Source organism: Trematomus bernacchii, unplaced genomic scaffold (assembly GCF_902827165.1).
Source record: "Trematomus bernacchii unplaced genomic scaffold, fTreBer1.1, whole genome shotgun sequence".
NCBI classification, from domain to species: Eukaryota; Metazoa; Chordata; class Actinopteri; order Perciformes; family Nototheniidae; genus Trematomus; species Trematomus bernacchii.
The window spans coordinates 8,353,395-8,377,210 of NW_022987714.1; the positions used below are offsets into that span (position 1 = coordinate 8,353,395).

General features: G+C 39.3%; 1 protein-coding gene across 1 annotated transcript in view; it reads left to right on the top strand.

Annotated features, from left to right (window-relative positions):
• The first annotated feature begins 3,235 nt into the window (after positions 1–3,235).
• pdhx (pyruvate dehydrogenase complex component X) overlaps positions 3,236–23,816 on the top strand; it is a 35,789-nt gene continuing 15,208 nt past the window's right edge. The window contains exons 1-5 of the mRNA XM_034141666.1: positions 3,236–3,379; positions 6,101–6,184; positions 9,630–9,730; positions 15,158–15,366; positions 18,065–18,163. Of these exons, the coding sequence (XP_033997557.1) occupies positions 3,244–3,379; positions 6,101–6,184; positions 9,630–9,730; positions 15,158–15,366; positions 18,065–18,163 (629 nt within the window). The 5' untranslated portion in view covers positions 3,236–3,243. The remainder of the gene's footprint in view (positions 3,380–6,100; positions 6,185–9,629; positions 9,731–15,157; positions 15,367–18,064; positions 18,164–23,816) is intronic.

Genomic DNA, 23,816 nt, shown 5'->3' on the forward strand with positions numbered 1-23,816 from the left:
CTTTAATGTCCTTTTTCAGGATTGCATGTCTACAATATTTGTGGCATTGTTTTCAACAAGATGAGTACAATTCCTGTACTTTAAATTGTTACTCGTCAAATAAATGTTATTCTGATCAAACACATTAATCAGCATTAAGAATTCAATTGAAGATATTTTTCTTCAGTAAAAAAATAGATCCGCTGTGTGGCTTACAACAACAAAAAACGCCTTGTTCACCGTGAATCTGTTTCACGATTAACTTTGAAAATCATGCTCTCAGAGATGGTGCATCGCTTCTATAATATCATGACAGTTCATTGTTCGCCAAGGCGTGCCACAGCTGCCACACTGGTTCCTGCAGGCAGCAGACAGGCCAACAAGATAAAAGTGGTGCCAATACAAGGCTCCATTCTTCAGCCAATCAGGCAAATGTGGTCTAATCTTCGCTCTGATTTATCTGGCTTTAGTATGGCTTCTTTGCATAGCAGGGTGGCATTGATTGACACCATGTTCCATGATTGTCTTTCCTGATGGCCTAAAAGAATGTGCGTTCTGCACCAACTTTCAGTTTTGTCACTTTGCTCCCACACATTGTTGGCACTTACCAACACGGATGTAATGTGAGGAAATAACGCCTCATGCCATTTTCAAGAAGTAGTCATCAATCTTCCAGTGTCATGGCTGATGGCATTTCTGATTGGCAAACAGCAGGAAACAGTCTTTGGTTAAAGGAGTTTTATATGTGTGGTTACAATTGACGATCGAATTAAAGAAAGAAGATTGCAACTGAGAGATGATATAAACAGGGACTGCTCCTGGTTTGATTTTTATAATCACTGCTGATTGCCATATTGTTATATTACTTTACATGAGACAAGCGACAATGCTTTTCAAATTGAAGTGCATCTCCATCATATTCCATTGTTTTGATTCTGTGTTGCCACAATAAAGCCCACTTCACATCTTCTCTAGAGCAGCACTAATTAAGGCCCCTCATTTGAAATATACACAAAAATAAACAAAGATGTGTTTTCATGATTCACTTGAATACAAATTAAGATTATACATTTCATGCAAGTTTTACATCCTTGAACAATGACAGAAAATGAGAGAGCTTGATCATGCAAGTGCAACAATTCAGCAGTCAAAAACAAAACACATTTGCCATTATGCAAAGTATTTGTGCATTATTTACCCTTTACCTCTAATGCTTCATTGTATTTGTTAACCACAACATAAACACTTAAAGGATTGTACATGAACATTAATATGACCCAAAGAGATGAACATCTAATCATCACAGGCACAGATACGCGTCTGAAATGAGGCCTCAGTTTTAACCGATGCGGATGCTGCCGTGAGCTGTGCTTTGGGAACACGTTTGATGTGATTGGGTGAGGATAAGTTAACAGTTAGGCAAATTGTCTAGACTGATCTTACCCATGAAGCACAAAGAGACCGTAGCCAGATTTCCCTAACAGACCACTGCCCTGTTAATGCAAACCAAAGCTTTACATACCCTCAGTGTGTAAGGATCCATGATGGTCACTCAAATCTGATCTAAATCAGATATCAGAAGCATTGCAATATCTATGTGAGGAGTTGTGTGTGTGGTGACCTTAACTTTTCTGATCAACTGTTTGTGAGGAAAGATGATGTATTGTTTGGGAAAGCACCGTTAAACCTGCATAACAAGTATTCACAACACTTGGTTGTACAGTAAGCCACTGATAGCACCTAGACAAACATGCAGCCTAACCGGTTGTAAGTGATCTGGGAAGGAAGAAAAACTCACAAATGCAGCTGAGAGGTGATATTTAATCCAGGTAACTTACTTTAGCGACGAGTGGTTTTGTTGCACATAAATATTAAAAGAATAGGCCAGATTGTCTTGGGTGATGACTAAACATTTAGCGAAAACCTGTACCCTGATGAAGCAATGACTGCCTTTGTTTAGCAAGAAAACAACATTCCATATCTCCCCCGGAATTATTGTATCTTCATGTCTGAAAATTATTTTTCCAAATTGAATGAGCCACGCAAAGGCTCTTTATTATTTAAAAAAGATTGCATTAATTCAATCAGATAGACTCTGGAGGAAGAACAGGGAAATTATGAAAGATAGGCTGAGCATGAGCATAAAGACAGCCAGCTGGGATTTGTGTCTGTGTGTCCTGTGCATGCTCAGTGGGGCTATTGTGTTCTCTCAGCAGATACACAGCCAAATCTTATCAGGCCCCCTTATCATTTTCTCTTCACACTCAAATGGACCTGTGAGGCATTCAGCCCAAACTGTGAGTTGGACAGATTAGGACTGATGCAAGGGTGTGTGTGTGTTTCTGCTATGTTGCAGATCACTGTCTAGTTAGAAGTAACACACTGCTTTATAACATTAGCAATGTTACCAATCAAACTATCTCTTTTTGCATTTGTACTAAAATAAAACAGCCCTTATGTTAAGTCATGCACTCGCATGAAGAAATTAGGACAAAGTGGAGTTTATAGTCTCCTTTTGCATTTTAACAAGACAAAAACACAATTATTGATTAGGATCCAAAGATGTCTCGTTATGAAGTGTAATTCCTGCTCAAATGTTTGGACTCACCATCAATATTTTTTTCCCAACAACTTGATGATGATTATTTACTCACCAAAATGACCCCCTTGTTTGCACTCAGTTTCACAACAGTTTAATAATTGGGCTATAATGTAATGTTGGTAATGTATGTAAATATAATACTTGATTCATTGATAGAGCACTTTTCTAAATACTATTAGATGCTTTATAATAAGAAATAAAACATTTCAATCAGAGCATGAAAACAAACTCAAAAATGAAAACACAAGATGCATACCATGAATAAGGAAAGCAAAAAATGCAACGCCATGAATGATTTTTACCAACGTATTTAAAAATTGTGCAGAAGACTTTTGCCTTACCCCCAGCAGAGGGCAGTAAACAAGTGAGCACTGGGAATTTCGACCGATATTGAACGCAACAGAACTACAGTGAAAAGGACCTCGCAGGACCCAAAGTAGTTACTTATTTATATCCTGCTCATTTATATCTAAAACAATATATATATAATTGTATATGTAAATAAATAAGATAAAACATTATCAGAGATTCTCAAAGGTATCTGGAGCTGATTATATCAACAGGGTTTATTATAATTATAATGTTTACTTATGCTCCCGCCTCCCTGCCGTTTTACTATCAGGCATTTGAATGGACACTACTCACTGACGGAGGACGACAACATGGCGGCCTCCTTGCGTTTGGGTCGTCAAGGGATATTATTTGGCCTTAAATTATCTAATGTTAATACATGTTTATGTGCTCCGCACCCATGGCAGGAGCATGTCAGACACTTCTTTCGGTCCCCATGGATCCTCGGTGAGTGTTGACAGTAATACGCTAACATAGATGTTGTTGTTGCTTGCTGCTGCTGCTGACAGATGCTATCATCGTTTTTATACATTTGGTAACTCTAATCGTGTAATTAGGTTCGTTTGTTATTGTTTGTGACATTACAACTAACAACGGGTTTGTTCAATATGCGGACTGGTGTGTCGCATTCCTGCCTGAATAACGAGGGTCCTTATTTGACCTCAAATAACAGAAAGGCGGGGTCTAAAAATGATGTGAGAATGTAACGTAGGACTAATTTTGGTCAAGTCATTGCCCACCCATGACAGTGTTACAAATTACTAAAGGTTGTTGTGACTTTTTGAGAGGTGTTGACGTGTTAAGGTATTAGGAGAGGGACAACGTAATAAAAAAATGTGCCTCTGAGTCAAATAGTTATAGACCTGTCACCAAACAGCAAGTGTTGAAGGTCTGTAAGCTTTGATAGATGCATCTTTTTAAATGTATCTTTTTAAATGTGAGAGACTATTAGTTACGACAGAAGCCTCTGGAAATGTCACATAGACATTTGTATTTGTATCTGACCTAAAGCCTTATTAGTCCAGTCTTCAAATAGTGTTATTGTGTTTACCAATGGGTGAATCTCCCTTCCCTTCCAAGTGGGATCGAGATAATTGTATCCCACTTTCTCACTCTTAAAACAGTATTCACAGTTCCTTTAATGCAATGCCACATTTATTTAGAATACATTTGTAGGTGTTCACAAGTTGTTGGACATAATGGATAGATTTAGAAAACATTTGTATTCACCTCTGTTTAGCACTTTCTTTTGAACAATTCCAACTACTTCACCATCCATTAGATTAGCATACAATTGATCTGTGTTACTGCACTGCCATAAGACAACACACACCATACACAATACACAGCTAAGGTTTTCACTGCAGTATGCATCAATTATTCATCCTAAAAATCTTAAAAGTGACTTCAGTTTTTGGAGAGGAGCAGTCAGGAACCTCTGACTGCATAACAAGTAGACGCACGGTATTCACTATCAGTTATAGGCAAAGGAAAATGTTCAGGGTTGAAATAGTAGCTTAGCGAAAAAACTAGAGGATAATGTAAGAGGAGTGATGAGAACCAAGAGTTATGTGAATGTTTAATTAATTGTCTTTTACAATGTGGCATTTATTTATGACTTTGGACTACTATATTACTCATCTTTTCAGTAGATTTTCTTCGGTGTCGGACCAGGCAAAGCACTGATTTACCTCATCACATTAATGATTACTCCAATCCAAACTGTGCCAGTAAGCATGCAGATTCAGAGCCATTATTGATTTGATATGTCAGAATTTCTGACGGAAAAAAGTCTTGTTAAAGCTGTCAGCTTTGGTGACAAAAAACACACTGACACAGAGAGAAGGGATTCATGTTAAGTCTAAATGATATATCAATATATTTAAGGCAATCAAGTCAACATCTTTTCTTTATACACACACCAACAAAATATACATGTTTGACAGTGGAAAATGGTATTCCTAATGTTCAGATACTGAAGGCAAATATTAATAAGTGAAGTAACAAACTGCTTTATACTATAATTGACCTGTACTTGCCTTCCTTATACATGCATTCACATTTTGTAATATTGCCAAATATCCAGCAGGTGGCAGCAGCACACAACATGACGGGAGACCACGCCGCAAAACCTATATGTCCTCTGTCTAAATGTCTAATTTAAGTAGGAAAAGTCTTAATCATTGCCTCTCTGATCCCTTTACTTAAATGGCAGTTTGAATTTAATGTTAGATTTGTGTTATACTTTCTTTGATTTAAAACAGCTTAAACAAAAAGTGCTATGTTCCTATGCATAGAATCGTTATGGCAATCTGCTGGTTTGAGAGGACCACATTTCGGGATATTTCAGTTATTTCATTGCTTTTTTAATAACATGCAGTTTTACATTTAACCTATAAAGATAGCTTAACATTTTGTTTTAATTCCAGTGATATTTTTATTAAGTTCCTATGTTGAATATTTAAGAAACCAGTGCCTGTATCAACAGGTCTCATGGGTGCCGTTTGAACCGAAAAACGTAAAATAAGAAAAAACCTTTCATCTGCCTAATCCGTTAACTTTAGCGCTATCATTTTCTCTATCAATACATCGTAAATGGCTGCATTATGCAATACGTTCACTCTGCATATACAATACACTGAACAAAGGGTTTTCCTTTGAGTTGGGCTCAACAATACACTTGTCAGGTCTTTTCTGAAGTAGCTCTGCAGGCTAGTTGTAGAAAAGCAGTGATACCTCTGGCAGCGTGCAGAATGGAGACGTCCACCACAGTGCTGTGAGCCGTTTGAACTCTGACCTTCTCGGTGACTACAGCTGGTGACAGTAGGGGGCTTTGACGGCCCCTTAAAGGCCTGAAAGAATACGAGTGCCTCTCGTGCAGTGTCAGCAAGGATCAAAATGACATACGTGACCTGCCGGCATTCAGTCATAGTGGCACTGTCACTTCCTGTGCCCTGCACCCAGGCTGAATATGTTGAGGCCTCAGGCTAACACTGCTACTTCTGGGGGTGTTACTTGATTTATTTTGGCGTTCACATTGCCTATTTGACGCTGAAAGATATGCCTGTAGGGAGATCCTGAATACGATTTTTATGGAACCATGTCTGATGTGGTTTTAAGTCTGATGACCCTTGAAGTGATTTGTATATTTCTCTTTCTGTCCTGCAGGTGTCAGTCCAGTCCAAGTGCAAATGCCCGCACTCTCCCCCACCATGGAGGAGGGAAACATAGTGAAATGGTTGAAGAAGGAAGGTAAAACAATCACAATATGTCATTTCTAAGCTCTCATTACCACACATTTCTGCTGCACTTTCTCTAATGGACCTGCCATGTCTACTCTTTAGCAAGTTGGTAGGTTCCTCAGGTTGGTCCATATGTACGTAAACCTCACAGTAACACCGTCTGCATCTGTGCTCATCGGTTTAAAGAGCACAGCATTTATTTATCTCATAATGATGGACCAACTGTAGAGCTAATCATTTATTTGATGACATCACATTGCTCTGTAAGGCAGAGGGCTGAGCATTGGTAGCACCTGAGGGCCTTTGGTGGCTAATTGGCTCAAGGAAACGTGGCAGTCACTATACATCACGACTTAGCAGCTCTGCTCAGCCAGCCAGGTGCCTCAGCCATGCTCAATTATCAGGAGGCGGCAAACTGATTTCTGATTGGCCGCTCTGCTGTGTTGCCATGTGCTCCTGTTACTCGGGCTGAGATATGTACATGTGTATAAATGTGTAAGTGAGAAAGATACATTTTAACACATCCGGGATGCTACTTATCTACACTTAAATTCATCATGGGGTTTAGGGCTGTACGATTTGGAATTGCAATCATTTTGACTGATATTGATATTGCGATATGATTCATGACATGGACAGGGATTGCTCATTTTGTATCATTATTTTCATAATCGTTGAAAAATACGATAAATGATTATGGAAGATCTGTACTAAATAAATATGCTTTGTAAGTCTGTAGAAAATGATTTTGTAGGCCGGGATATCTCCGCAGCTTCGCTATAGTTTATTCAAAAGAATATACAACACATATTTAGCCTTTAACAAATATGGTTCTTACTGCGATTTTAATATTGCCCTAATTCATATTGCGATTACATAAAGATTTGTATTAATTGTTCAGCCCTATATCATATCATAGTCATTAATTGTTCCAGAAATAATTATTGTTTAAACATGTGTTTTTGTAGTGTAGAAAACCTGGTTTATAGCTTCATCAATTTGAATTCAACAAAGACAAACATATTTTTTAGAATGTTAATGTTAGTATTCCATTTTGAGTTTTTCTTCAAATTGTCAAAAACATTTAAACATCTAATTATAGTAGATTGAAGTGTGAAAGTGATGTACGGGAACAAAGCTCTTGCCTGCATACTTCTGTAGTCTATACCCTATTTTTGTTCTTATGCCCATTGCCTTTGTCGTCGAGCAGAGCGGAAAAGGCTTGTGGTCGTCTGTTTAATCTTTAATGTTGCACATCACACCTACCCCCTGGGGTCATACGGTGTTAAAGCCTCATACAAATCCAATTTTGACTCCACTACTGCTTGCTCTCAGGGGCTTCCAACATCAATACTGCTCTTTCAATCTTCCCCTCACCCATCCCACTCTTCCCTTGACCCAACCCTTTTTCCTTCCCACTTATGTGTTTACCTTAAAGTGGACCTATCATGCTATATTTGAAAAATATATTGTAGGGCCATACCTATATAAAACTTGTCTGTGAAGTTTTTTTTTCAAAATACCAAACAGATCACCCATTGTAGCCATGCCTCATACTGCTCAAACCCCTCTTTTGCAGCCCTGTTATGGCGCATTTCCACCGCAGGCCTCGCTCGACTTAGTACGGTTTTGTTAGGCCTTGTTAGGCCCGGCTCACTTTAATGCTGCGCTTCCATTACAGTTTAGGAACTGGGGTAGTATCTATAGTTACGCAGTGTAGGCGGAGCCGTGACGTCATCTTCAATGAGCACCCCAGAAAAACAACATCAGCCGTTAGCTGTTAGCACTCAAGCTCACAGCTCCTCATATCTGTTCAACTAGACAAAAGTTAAACAAGTACACACCACAGACTGCCTGTGTCATGGTGAATACAGTCGCTGCTTTATTTATGTCTGTATAGGCCGTTGTTGTGAGTGTGGACGGTCGGGGCATATACTGCGTTAGCTTAGCCAATCTCCATTTAGACAACACGCATTTTAAAAGGTTTTTCCCCTGCCGTCTGTCTGCAGACTTGTCAAAGCATTAATTCATGGTTTTTACTAACCGGTATCAGTATGTTGTTACTTCGGCATCATTTTGAAACGTGTATTACAATTAAATCGCGGTCAAATATGTTCATCTTGTTGTAGTTGTAGCCCCCTTGCCAGCAATTCTCTCTCTAGTTTAGCATACTCAGCCCGACTCAGCCCTGTTTGTTGGCCCCGATAGAACCACGATTTTGTCGGGCCAGAAAAAAGGTGAAAAAGTAGCCCCGGGCCGGAACTAGGCATAGTGGAAACGCAACCAAAAACGGGCCCGGCACGACACGGCACGCTTAAACCGCGCTCCGCGCCATGGTGGTAATGCGCCATTAGAGAAACGCAGATTTTGGGTCCTTACCTTGAAAAAAAAGAAAGAAGAGGAGGCGGAGCTAATGCCTGATCAGAATTCTACCGGAGATAAAGTTAAACATAGCCTACCAACAATCATTCATTTGAGGTTTTGCAAAAATATCCTTGCCTTTGTCATAGTACTGTCCTTGATTTGACTATTGTCTGCTAGATGATGCACCCTCAGAAGATAGAAATATGACCAGATGTCAGATTTGGATAACCTTTGCCCTTTTATCTCATATACACTCCTCCTCCCATCTTAACACATGGACATATGTCACAAAGATGACTCAATCATAGTAACTCTCCACGTGAAATATATTGACTGCAAGGGCTAAAGCTAGAAATTGCTCAGGGATACAAATTAACCAAAACATTCTCCATCTTCGAAATCAAATCATTGCTAAATCACATTTCCTGTACGAAAAGCTGACTGACAACAGTAGTTTTTCCCCTTTGACCAAAGACACCATAAGGTCCATTTGTCTCCCTATTATTCCATTGCAAGGCCCATTTAAGTTGTTGCGCAAAACAGGTGTAGCACAAAATGGATATATGAGCGTGGAAGAATTGAACCAGTGGCTCCTAATTGCCATCCTCTTTCATTGCTAAGCAGATGGTAATGTATTCCAGCTCTCGCATGGCGTGGACCAGTGGGAATCTTCTGGGATTCTAAGGATAGGCAAAGATCTCGCCTTCTTTCAGACACGCTGCGTATCCGTATCTCACATTCTTTCCCATGAAACATTGATTATGCTCTTCACTTGATATGTAGGCCAAAGCCCGAGCAGATATTTTCTCCCATAACCTTTTTGTCCCATCAATGGAATTCTTTCATTAGTTGGCAACCAATGTGTCCTCTGTGCGTGTGCAATGTCCCTTTGAAAGATTAGTGGTTTTGAACCTGCTGCTGGACATCATGATTTATGCATTTCCAATAACAGCTAAATTGAGTCATTTGCACTTAAACTAAGGTCATAAACCCCATAATGAAGACATTGTTTTGAGAATTGGGTTCTTATTATGCCAATTACGTGTTTATGTTATACTAAAATTATGTAATGCGTTTCCTTTATATTGCAGGTGAAGCAGTGGCAGCGGGTGATGCCCTTTGTGAGATTGAGACCGACAAGGCTGTTGTCACCCTGGAATCTAATGACGATGGTGTCATGGCAAAGATATTGGTAAGTAATCAAAAACACACTTACACCTCTTCTAGAAGATGATGGGTTTTGGGATTACAGATATATTTAACTATATAAGTTGTGGTTAAGTATTCAAATGCTTTGTATCGAAATGTGTGTCAGCAACAGGATTTTAAATGCTGCTTTTTCTCATACTCGTTAAGTCCTTTTTAAAGAACATTCTTGTTCTATTATTTCCCTTCTTAATATGTTAAATCAGCAATTTGCAGTAGTAACAGGTATGTTTTTGGAAGGATTTTATATGTAAATAGAATATATTCCTGTTAATATTTGTGTGTGAGTGTTTCAGGGTTTCCTCCTTGCCTATGCTAATTGGCTACGCTTGTTAAGTCTGCTGCATAGTGACAGCAAAGCTTTGACAAGGTGTCTATAGTGACAAATACTTCTCTCCTTCCAACCAATGTGCAATTTGTGTTTGAATTTTTAATAGGCTGCCGAAGACGCAGCGATCAGTTTTTCTTTCATCAGTTCTCCACCACATGTTCGTCCCCCTGAACAGAAAGATTAAGATGTTTTATCTCCTCCTCCTCCCACTGAAATCTTCAATATATTAAGTGGGAGGGAGGGGGAGGATTTACCTGTCGTTTGAGCAAGATTTGACTTTTATTCAGTTTCCCTATTTAAAAAACGATGGGATTGCACTGAGATATTTCTGCATGTATTCCCTTGCATGCACAAACCCTTGCTCCATGTTGCTGATTATTGCCTTAAACACAACTTGTTCCCTAGCCATGACGTTTTGGACATGTTCACAATTTGGGGACGCCTGAGAGGACGGGGGTTTAATTAGCCAATGTGTCTGTTTGCGCAACCTCTACTAAAAAACAAATACACAATCTGCACGCGCTAATGAGCATCACAAATGAGCACGCAGATGCATTGTTCATGAACAAAAACACCACCATTTCTCACATATTCATGTACGGACAGAAATGTCTAAATTGATCAATTACTGAAATAAGCGGAGGGGTTATTGTCACTTATAAACTGCAAGATTATACCTCTTGTTTTTGTCCTGCCTTTCACTTGCTTCCGTTAGTCCACATTCCCTTACTCCATCCTTGTCTTTGCCACTGTGTGGTTGAGGTAGTTTCCATAGCAACCACCCAAGAATTGGGGGTAGGGGCTTTAGAGCTGTAGCTGGCAGAGAAAGATGGTCTGCATTAGATAAGCCCCCGAGCTCTCTTTCTTTCACTCAGTGTAAGAGAGTGTGTGTATAGTTAATACGAAGAACAGCAGCTAGTGGCAATATTTCAGAGATTTCTGCACCGTTACATGGCGCTGGCAATGTGGCATACACTTTGTCTGGGTCAGTGTGTTAGATCTTACTAGTGTAATTGTCTCTCACTCTAATTTAGAGGCTACCATAATTACCAGCCTGTGGCCAAACGCCTGGGCAGGCTTCAGGAGGAGTTGGACTTCCTGTGCTCCTCAGGGGTTATTTATTGGGGTCAAGTACTGCTCTGGCCCTCTACCAATTACCAACCATAGCTGTTGGGGGTGGGAGAATAGGGGGATAGATTCTGCTCATATTGGGAGGTGAATGTTGGGGGTAGGGGGACCAGCAGCATGAGCACAGATTACTGTATCTCATCAGACTCTTACTGCCTTGCTGTATCCTGACCCGGGGGCTTCAATCTGAAAATCAGTCCTGGGTACAATCAATCATAGCCTTCGGGAAATGACACGCATGTATTTGCAGATATATAATGTTTATTGCTCCTCTGTGTTCAGCTGTATAAGAAGAGGAATGCTTCGAACAGCAAGTACTCGTCTAGAAATGTAATGATGGGTACATAGGAAGGTTGTTGATTGTGAATGAGTTGGTGATTAACCTAATGAATTTTATGGCAGATAGGACTGATGGATAGGTGTTTAAATATAAGGCTAAATTGATGAATATATCCATCACATGCTGCACTGCCAACCTTTCAGTTTCCCATTCATCATCCCCTTTTCATCACCACACACTGTCTCTTCATCACCACACACTGTCCTATACGGGATCGATTTAGACACCAACAGTCATGCGTTCTCTAAATCAATTGTTGGTATAAATCACTTTCTAACTGTGCAGCATTCTTAGGTCACATTGGGCAAAAAGCCTGTGTCTTTGTTGGCTTTAAGATTTCAAAATCAGAGTAAATAGCCTGTAGGCTTTTGGCAGAAAGACTGAACTGAATTGGTTTACAGACTATATTTCTCTTCAACAAAAGCCAGCAGTGTATTTGGGAAAGTGACATAGTGGAGTGGAGAGCAATAGAAAGTGCATGATAAAGGTTCCTTGATACCAAGAATCTTGTGGTTATTTGGTTGGAAAGCTATACAAACATGATGCTTAGAAGGAATGAGTTTCAGCTTGAATTGTGTTTTTTATTTGCAAGATTACATTGCACTGACAGCCTGGTATTGCTCAAATGAAGGATGTGGCGGCAATATCTGTCATGCTCTATCAATCACAGTCAGACTTTATATCCCTCTCTCTCCTCTTCTTTTCTTTTTACGAGCATTTCCACACCAAATATCTTAACATACTCAAACACTATATAATCGGGGGTTGGTCTGTGCTTAGCCCTATTCATTGTTTGACCATGATCTGATGCCTTTGTAATGACAAACCTAGAACAATCATGTTTTATAGCAACCTCAGCCAATAGAGAGTTTATAATTGTCCAGGTCAAGCTTATTGTATCTCAGCTGTTTATACTCCAGGGACTTGTATGGCTCTATGATAACAGTTTGCAGATAAGTGGGTTTAACCTCATAAATGGTGTGGGCTGGCTTTGTGATGTCATTAGTCTAACTGATGGCTCTGCAGATAACACTGGATCAGGCCAGCAGACTGACTTTGTTAACAGTTATGAGCCCATTTTTATGAAGCATCAGAGAAAGGATGGTTGCCAGTGAGAGGACATAACATGGAGATCAGAGATATCATCTAATCCATCTATCACAAGATAAACTGTTTCATAACTGTACAAAATGCACATTTATGATATTGGAACAATATCATAATCTGACTAAAGTAATAATACATATTAGTGTATCTGGCCCAAAGTGTGCAGTTAAGTGATCGCAAAAAATGTTTTAGAGGTTTTTCAAGCTCTGTCACAATGAAATGTTCCCTTCTAATTTCTCTTGCGCACAGTATAAATTGGATTTGGGCATAAAGGAAAACTAAATGTACTATAGAGAGCAGATACTTGAGCCATTGCAAAAGCTGAGTTGAAAGCAATAATACTTCCCATAGGTTTCAATGTATTCTATAACCATTTGATGGCAGTGTTGAGCCCCAAACCACAACAGTGTCCTAAGCATCTGTTTACGCAACTACCCAGCATGCATACTGTTAACAGTGCATATGATTTGGCTGTGAGGAGTATTAAGGTGTGCAGAGAGCGTGACTACCTTGTGTTGGAACTTAAAATGAAACCACTCTTGACGTAGTTACAATCTTAAAATGTGGCGCCTACTGTATGTTATCATTGTTTTCAGATCTTAACAACATTTGCACTATTATCAAACTGTTCTTCTCAAACCACATGCTGCCAAAGCTCACTGTTAAACTAAATTGTCTTTACCAAATACGCCTTTTCTGATAGGCATACATCTACTCAGACTGTTACATTTACACTGATCTCGTACAATAAGGTTATAGTAGGATAAATACTAGGCAAAATGTCCCTGAGGGTCAACCACCACAAATACATTCTGAGCCTGAGAGGTGGGGGATGGCGCTAAGGATAAAGTGTCAGCTGCACAACAACATAACATTCTCAAGCTAACTAGGAATCTAATTGATCACCATTCTGTTAGGCAGCCAGTCACTCTGTACGTGCAAATGTATTTCCTCACAGAATAAACACAATTTCCGGATAGGTTCAAATCTATATGTTATCCAAAACTGTGTATACTGTGATCCTTTTTAATAAATGAATGCCAGAATTATGATGTAATCTCCTGTGACCAACATCTATACTCTTAGCATGGTGAGAGTGTGGGAATTTGTCATCACTTCATTCTGGCAAATAAGTAATGTAGTGCGTTATGGATCCAGTCCTTTGGTGTCTTTAGGGGTTACATTTTGCCCTTCAGTTACACACCGATGTATTGATAGCTGTTGTAACATCATATCGTATAACACAGTGGAGCTTGTGTCGTTAAAACCACAGGTACTCTGGGAAGTTTATTGCGTCTTGAGTCTCTTCCATGACGAAAAATCCCTTTGGGACTGAGCAGAAAATCAGGACTTCACTGACAGGCCTTACCCTTATCTACACTTCCTATAGCAGTTCAGTGTTAATCACACATCAGGCCTATTGTTTAAGGTTTATACTCCGCTGAACCTTTGGTCATTAATACAAATCTAAGTTTGAGTCTTTTAGGGCTTTGTAATCACCTCCATCACTCTTGTTGTTTATAAAAGTACTTCACATTTCAGCAAAATCCAATTAGGTAGAAATGTTGGAGCCTAAGATGCCTATCAAAATTAATGATTCAACCAACAAGGTAAATGAACCTCAGTACGACAGATACTTACAGGTCTGCATTAACTATATAAGCACAAAATACCCCTGCCACTGCAGCTCTGTGGGGAAGGTGTTCATATGTTCTGCTTTTCTTTCCAGTTAGCTGGATACAATCATTAGAGTGCTGCTTTTGATTTGCAGGCCTGCTAGAGGGAGGGGGTTGGGGAGGAGTATGTTGGTAACCGTGGATACACAAATCGTCTGATGAATTTGCACCTTTTTAGTGTCAAATTGTAAAATATTTATGCATTTGGTCAATTGTTAGAAAATACTTCCTATTCTGTTGTGTCTTCTGATATTGAGCTACACCTTTAGGAGGCAGCTCAATACGTGGATACCTTTTTTGATATAGATGAAGTGCAGCTGCCCAGCCCTGTGTATTGTGCCTGGCCTTTGATTTGAACTGATCAATATTGACCGAGGAACAACACCTTGCACTGCTCGGGGAGGATAGCGCAAGGCTTGCAGTGGATTTGGATTACTCCTCAACAAGATAGTGAATCAATAGCTGACAGCTTTGAACAGCATGAAAACACATCCATAGCACTCCAAGAACCTATTGCAGCACAGCTGGGTTTTCGTATGATTTGTGCAGGTAACAAGGGGGAAACAGGAACGATGGAAATTGGTGCGATTGAGAAGGCAGTGATTTTTCAAGAGGTCTCCTAATAATGCCTGTCCAAATATGTATCAGTTATTCAATGACCAATGTATAACTGATCAATTTTAGAACCACTTTTCCTTCATCCATGTATCTTTATAATTGTTGAAGAGACATTTCCATTTAGTTAATTCAGTTGCACTTAAGAAGTGACTGAACCAGTGCTGCTAATGTTCTCCCCTCACTGTGTATGTGCATCTCTCACCCTCTTTACAGATGGAGGAGGGAAGTCGCAACGTGCCCCTTGGCACTCTCATTGCCCTCATGGTGGAGGAAGGGCAGGACTGGAAGCAGGTTGAGATGCCCCCTCCAGATGCTGCAGCTCCACCTGCAGCTCCACCTGCTCCAGAGGCAGCCGCGGCTCCGGTTGTGCCTCCTGCTGCCCCCTCTCCAGTTACTCCCCCAAAACGGGCCACGTCGGGACCGTGAGTGTTGCCTTCCTCTGTGTTAGCTGCTGATGTACGAATTTGCCTAATTTCTTCATTTAAACTTGCAATTTAGCCTTAAACAGGATTCATATGCCTCCCATTTCAGCCCCAAAACTAAAATGTTTACCTCTTAATTAACATGATCTTGTCATAGTTGTTTTAATATGCCCACAGTATGAGTCAGTTAATTGTCATTTGAGTTGCATATCAGCTCATATGGTTAATGCAATATTAGCTCTAACTCAGGCCTTGGTAAGGACTAGTGACATGATACATAAGGTATCATCTTAAGCTCCACCCTTTTGCCATACAGCCATGAGGATTTCAGGTTGTACAGTATTCACCTGTACATAAAGTAAGATGAATTTCCCCTGTTCATAATTCAAACGTGTGTGAGATCCTACCTACCCTATAGATACTCTTTTGGAAAGCAAAAGACAGGGTGCTGGAAATCCTTGAAAATGCTTGAAATTGTACGAGGTGTTTTCAAGGTTTGAAAAGTGCTTGAATTTTGGGAATGGTGCTTGAATTTGGGATAAAGTGCTTGAAATTGTAAATGCTTTACTTCGCTTTTTAGATTAAAAGAAAATAAAGAAGTCTGAGCGCGCTTAATTGCTTCGCTTTTACATAAAACAGCTCCGCTCCGGCCTTCCCGCGCTATGCGCGTGACCGGCAAGTGTTTTTGTTACGTGTGTGACCTGGGCATTCTGATGAGAGTGATATATGACAGTATGCCAGGAGGTTGCCGTTTCAACGAGCGTTGGCTAGCAGAAGACAAATACAAGCCATGGCTGAGACGAGGGTCAAGCGAAGCCCAAGAGTAGCCTCCTGCAAAGTGTGCAACAATAACGATGCGAGAGTCTGCGCTGACGAGCCACACACCACACGAAAGGTACGCCATAGTAGAGCATTTTAGATTAGGCTATCGTTGCATGTAAAATACATGACACTTTTCTCTGTGCGCGGCAAAACAAGCTCGCCAAAATGGCTTCACTAGTCTGGCAGTATTTTAAGTGTCCGAAAATGACAATAAAATAGCGGTATGCAACGTGTGTGTGAAGCAGAAATCCTGCAGCTCCACCCGCTGTGACGGACCGGTGAGCGGAGCAGAACACACATTAAGAGTTAGACCTAACACACTTAGCTATTTGATCTACCTCTGGAACAAGCTAAACTAGTTATAAATATATTTATTCTTCACTGTCGGGTCGCTCATTACTGGATCAGTGAGCTGCAGGAGATACTGACGGGCTGTCAGGAGAGAGAGAGAGGGGGAGAGGAAAAGAGTGCTTCCGCTCATTTCTCCCGTGTTATTATCCAAAGTTAATGTAAACTTGAATAATGTACTTCATTTGAATGTAATAATTATGTTGGTTGGTTGGTTTGTGGAAGCGCCAGTGAATGAGCCCCATTAACTGAGTTTTAAACATCACATTAAATGGAAGATCCCCATAGGCCCCGCCCACTCGATCGGATCGGCGATCGGTATCGGCCGATACTGATTCCGGCGATCGGCCCCAAAATTGGCGATCGGAGCATCCCTAATAATTGTATATGATATGTTTTATAATGATTGATCATGAAAGTGTTCTCAAAGCTGGTAAAGTTGCAGCTAGTTTGAATGACTTTTTATACTACAGAGTAGCTTGTGAATTTACTCCAGGTGGAACTAAAGTCTGATTTAACACTTTATTATATTTCACATCATTCATCCACATCTGTAAAGTAACTAAAGGTATTAAATACATGTAGTGGAGTAAAAGTACACCATTTACCTCTGACTTGTGTTTACTGCCAACCTAAAAGTACCTAAAAAATAGTAATCAATAATGTATTGAAAAGTTATTTGGCTGATTGTTTTATATTGGCTCAGCCAGGTTATATGGGATGCCCAGTCTACGTACAGATGGGTCACTTATTTTGAAATATTAAACTTAGTTTTCTTTTCTAACATTTTTAATTTGTCATCCTCATGTAGAATGCTATTATGAAACACACATTTGGTTGTTTATAGCATAAAGAACATCTGATTTAATGTGAGGTAGGGAAATAATCATTTGAGTTTAAGTATGTGTATATAAATATGTAATTTACAACAGCTGTAAGATGCTTGAAAAGCTTGAAAATGCACCTTGAAAATGCACCTTGAAAATGCTTGAAAAGTGCTTGAATTTGACTTTCGAAAAGGTGTAAGAACCCTGAAAAGAGGCACCGCTGTAAAAACAGGCCCTATTTGTTATGCAAACATTTTACGCTGAGCCCTTCCACATTTCTGATTTGCACCTCGGCTGCATCGGCTTGGCAGGGTTGATAGGTGAAAGATGGATGAGTTGCGGGGCAGGCAAGATTATCAGGCAAAGGATACTGAGATGGGCTTTATTACAGCAGTCAGGTTAAGTAGAACTGAAACAGAAGATGGTATCTGAGCTAAGCTAAAGGTGCTTTGACGTTTTAATGAGCACACAGTCAGTGATGTCCTAAAGCTAGACTGAAATGCTTAATGTAACCTTTTACTGGACCAGGATTTAATTTGGTTAATTGGGTACCCACTATTCTCTCTGCGAAGATAAATACATTTAGTATTTGACATTTTCAATGATTAAAGCCATAACCATTCATGTTTGGCCGTTTTAAAGCAAAAGTTGGAAGTTAAAACTATTATAAAATGATTCCTGACTCTCTCGTCCTCATCCAGGTTGCGTCTGAGTCCAGCTGCCAGACATATCCTGGACACCCATGGTTTAGAACCTAAACTGGCCACAGCCACAGGACCAAGAGGACTTATCACCAAGGAGTGAGTATGGATGAATGGATTAGCTCTAAGACCTGTTAAGGCCTGCTTAATGAAAGCAGGTATGATACAGAACCTCCCTGCTGACATTTACCAACAAGCAGACATCAACTTCATCAGGCCCAGTCTGAGGTGATAAGACACAAAATAATCTGTCTTGATGTTGATGAAATAGTTTTGATAATTTTCTTTTGCTTTATTATGTAATTCAATAGAATTTTATAAGATTTTGAGGTGGAGTTTGTAATTATTTATAAAGTCTATTAATACGAACATGGCCTATCACACATTTAACATTTAATCAGCGTGATAAATCAAGAGTTTTTAGCAAGATACATTTTATCATTGACATCCTGTTTTGATTTGTTTATTAGCTTTTTCCTTTATTCCGGTGAAAGAAGAGAGAAAGCAACATGCTCATCAGGCCATGCAGATCAATCAAACTGGTCAAGAATTAATGATGAAGATATTAGTCTTATGTTTTTGGTGTTAAACTTATTTTTTTACATAGGAAGTGATGTGGCAGCAGTGCTTGTTTATTAGTAACAAGCCTAAGGGCACAGATGGTAGGGTCCCCTGGTGGCCACCATAACACTGAAGTCCCTCTGAGGGGAACTGATGTCAGTCAGGGCAAGGCGGGTTAGAGCCAATGAAGGCAGTGTGAATGACAACGGAAATGTGGGGGAGACTAGATAAGTGAAAAAATGCGACTAAGGCGGTTAAGATTTCATGTTCTTTAATCCTGTTATGTGGTGAATTCACACTACAGGAAGCTGTGAACACACACACACACACACACACACACACACACACACATCACCAGTGGTTACCTGCTGTCAGAAGGGACCTGATTGAATACTCTCCTTACCCACCTAACACCCTGCTGGGGAATCTCATTAAGCAACTTCAGTCGCCATAGCAACCCAGTCTCCAGAACCCACTGGTGACCATAGAAACGCAGACCATATGTTTTCCGAGATGTATGTCTTAGACAGTATAGGAGAAATGTATTTTAAGCTTTATAAACCAAAAGGCAAAAAATAATAACTTCTTAATTTGAGATACAGAAAGGATCATTAAAAGATGCATTTACAGTTTTACCCCAACAGTGTGTGTGAATACAAACACCTTATTTATCAATCCTAATAATGAATGTGTTTACCACTGAAAGCTTCTGTTGAGCGCCATTATATGACCAGATTGTTTTCTGTTTTTTTTAACTCTGCCAACACAATTACAATCACAACACTGCTGAGAAAATGCAATTTCAGTGTTTTTGTCCCTCTTTATTTGCCATTAAGATATCATTGTCTAGGTTAATGAATAAGGGCATGTTCTCTGCTGTGTGTGTGTGTGTCAACGTGATTTCTAGGTTTTGAAGATTACATTGTTCAATTAGTAATGTAGTTTTAATTATATCCAAATGGTTTGATTTGGCACGCTTGTTCGGTTAATTCAACCATTTGTTGGACTCAGGATTTACTCCCAGACTCCTCTGCTGGTTAATTAGCTGAGAATGTCTTCAGAAAGAAAAAGCTGCTGCTGAAAGAAAGTAATGTAGTGCAGGGGATAAAAGACTGGACACCAGAGGTTTAATAAAAAAACTGTACAGCATGCTAAGAAAACTTTTTGAATATAATGATGTGCTGTTTGCTGGCAAAGCCACAGACAAAAATAAGTATATATATATTGTCTCTTTTTAAGCAGTAACATTTTTTTTACTATTCTTTCTCTTTTTTCATGTAGCTTTAAGTGTGTTGAATGCCTAACTTCATGAATAGAACCTGATGATTACAATTGTTTATTAGTTGGTAAAACTTGCTAATAGATCCATAATAAGAAAATCAAATATGATAAACAAAATAAACTTCCTTTAAACTATTTCCTAACTATTTGGGAAAAGTGGAGAAGCCATTGGTGGCAACGTTTTTCTATTGGTTTTATCCTTTTAGTCTATAGGTTTTAAGATATTTTCATTTTGATCAAAGAAGATCCGGACATATAGGCTATTAGCTTAGGTGTGTTGTGAGACTGAACAGTTGTGCTCTTGTTGGAAACCAAATCTCCCTGGTGAGAAAAGCTCACATAGGCTAAGCTTCTTCATGAGAGGGCAGAATAGACCCCATTTCCCTTCCTTTGTCCCTTGGTACATCAGATAAAACTGAAACCAGGGAAAGGTACCCCTCCCATTCCACTCTCTTCTCTAGTGAGGCCCCTCTTCTATAGTGGGCATGAATACCAAGAGGTCACGCAACCCAGGAATGAGATCATGGCATGTTATATAATCCCCGACATGGTTTAAATACAAATTGGGTACAAAGAACACATTTCTGTTACTTTTTTCTCCCCAACCAATGTCATAAATATTAGCCAATAGGCAATGAGAACACAAGGATGGAGCGGTTTCAAAAATGTTTACCTCATTGTGGTCCATACCACAGAATGAATATATGACCGTAACTTGTTTAAATGCAACAGAGCACTCGCGTTGTTAAGGAGACGTGACACTGAGGAGAAACCCATGACGTATAAAGCCCTTTCAATTTCTAATGAATCATAGGTTATAACTTTATAAATAAAAACAAGTTTTCGGGTTAACTGCTTTACAACTGCATATATTCATTGTACCCTTTTGATTTCACATATTAAGCATGAAATTATTACGGTGGTTAAAGCATGATACACTTTGGAACTTCAACAGTGAATCCAATTAGCTTCAAGCTGTCAGCCTCTTGTAGCAGCTTTAAGCTATTTGTAAGTGTTACTGTTGGCTATAGGCAGCTGTATTGGTTTTGCTTGTTAGTTTGAACTAAGTGTTGCTTTAATGCAAATGTCAAATGTATCACGCTGAAACTTTTGTTTATTTCAAGTTGATGCTTTTTATGCAACATCTAAAATCGTTGTTTTGATCTGTGACATCTTAACTTACAAAAAGGGATTAAATAGCAATAGGGCTGTCCCTAAAGAGTAGTTTAGTTTGACCTTAATCAGCCCAGGCATTTTATAACAAAGAGATATTTTGTTGATCCCAGACTCTCTGGCATGTACAGCACCAGAACTGCAGTTTAGCTGAAGTTCAAACATTACTTCAAATTACTCAGAATACCTGCTAATGACAAAAATATACAAAATCAAAAGTCAAAGCCTGTTCTGTTTTTCCTACAGTTTTGTTATTATGTTTTGCATAGTCATGAATTGTTACAAAAGCCCTTGCTGCAACACTTGTAGCAAATGTAGAGTAAGTGTAGTTACTGTCTATGTGTGAGGCTTCTCTTCTTCTTTTACTCAAGTCTTCATTATCTATAATTGTTAATAGAAAATGACCAGTCACACCAAAGCATAGTCTTCAATGAACTACTATTTAAGATTGTCCATAAGTTTTATACTTTTAACACAGTCCAGTAAAGCCTGACTACAACCCCTCTCTTCACCCTAGCCTGTCCTAGGTGGCAGTAGAAGACAAACTTTATTCATGTGTTGGTGCTTTTGTGTGTGTGTGCCCCTCATTCCCTCTTTAATATTCTACTCATCCTCTCCCAGTCTCTCAGAGGCTCCTTTGCCTTGGCTGTCAGTACGGGTGTAAATGGTCAGTGTTAAAAGTGCATGCCAACCAGCTACACAAACGGTATCTATGGCGTCATCCACAAGTGTCCACTGAAGGCTGCTGTTGACTTGCCTTCCTTTTGAACTTTTATTGGATATTCTTAATACATTGTCATTGAAGGATATGGTGGAGTTTACACAACTCAGTCATTTGGATCTTTTTATTGTCTTTACTTTTACTGTTTTATAACCTTTTTATAATATGTGTCTAAATGTCCTTGCTCTCTACCCTTTTCAAAGCATTCGAATTACAGTTGCAAATCACATTTTTAATGTGGCACTCAGTAATCATTAAAGCATTGTTGTGGTACTCTCAGGTTATCTGGGGGATTTCCATGAAACCTCAGTCCTTCCACAAACAAATAATCCTATCAGTGAAAAGGAGAGGGAGGAGCTAGTGTGCTAAAAGGAAATCAAAACATACAGCTCAGAGTGGGAAGTGTAAAAAAATAGCTGTGGGGCCCAGACGGTTCCCGGCTACATGTGTAGGTCAGTGGCAGCTGGTCCAGACAAAAGATTGGATGCATGTGGGTAGGTGGACCCCAGAGCACTGAACTGGAACCACAGCACTTCAAGCAGGCGCACCTGATACCTGCCCCTCCTACCTCTCACTGCTGAATAAGGGGGGAACAAATCCACTAAATTGAGATTCCCTTCTTCATAACCTTTCTCCTTTCCCTGTACACTTCAGTTCTGCAAGATTCAGACCAATTCAAATTGTCTAAAATAACATAATAGAAGAGACCTTAATCTGTGAAATGCTTTCTGTATGTCTTATGGGGAAGTGTAATATAATAGATTGTATTCTAATAACAAGCTTAATGATACTGGCTTTTTACTGTACGCTTGAGATAGAAAGGATCTCGGTTAGCCGTGGGATTACTGGGGAATTAGATTAACACTGCAATTTAAAACTGGTTATACCAACAAATAAATGGCCTTTGCTATTATATTGTAGGGCCTTAGGAAAATATGCTGTTTAAATAGTATGGATGTCTAGGGCTCGCCTTGACAGTGGGAAGTATAATGAAGCCAAGGTTTTGAATATCTCTGTCCCTTGCTGCAGCTGACACCTGATCCTGTCTAGCCTTACCCTGATGGGGTTTGTTTGTAACTGGCAAATTATTCTCATGACACCCATCCACTGGAGGATAGCCGAAAGTTACCTCTGTCTACAAGCCTGACACAAATACAACCCAGATATAACTACCACAGTGCTGCTTATAAGCTTGCCAAGTGGGAGCAAATGAGTGAATAATGTATTATTGTACCATCATAAGCTATGCCAGTGTTTTTTCATACATCATGTCATTTATATTGGTCAGAGCAAAACAAAAAGTGACAGGGTTTCATCATTCAAAAGGAAGTTTGTTGGATTTAGCTTTCAAAGCAGAAATGAGGCCATCCGGGTAAAATAAAGGTTAAAACAAATCTAGAAATGTAGAAAAAACAGCATAAAAGAAAAAAGTTTGCCAGAGGCTTGAAACGGCATCGCTCATGTGTTTACAGAGGCACACTGGGACTCAGTGCATTTCGCACGTCAACAAAAATAAACCCAAATAAAACAAAAGCATTGCAGTCTGGAAAATATGGCTGGAAACATTTGTTCCCGTGTAAATGTTTGTGAATTAACTTTTATTAACATCTTGCATATTTTATCTTGTTCTGACCCAATGTGTTAGACCATGTTAGTGAGTGTTGATTTCTATAGTTTTTTTTTCATTTATTTATAGCTTGTTGAACCTCTATTTTCACTCACACCACAAGTGGCCGACTCAAAATGTGTATAAAGAATGCATACCTGCACATTAATAAAAAGTGAAGCCTAAAGACAGAAGTATCTCTTCCTCCGGTTATCACCAATGCAAACCTGCCATCAAAAAGTTGGCAGTTTGTGTTTTGGGTTTCTTTTTAGAGAATAATACCAATATAATATTATAGAAACACTAAATGATTGTATGAATTCATATTTTTTTTTATTATTATTATTAATATGAAGACTTTTTTTGTTGAATATATAAATATTATCGTGAATGTGGATAAATACTGTATT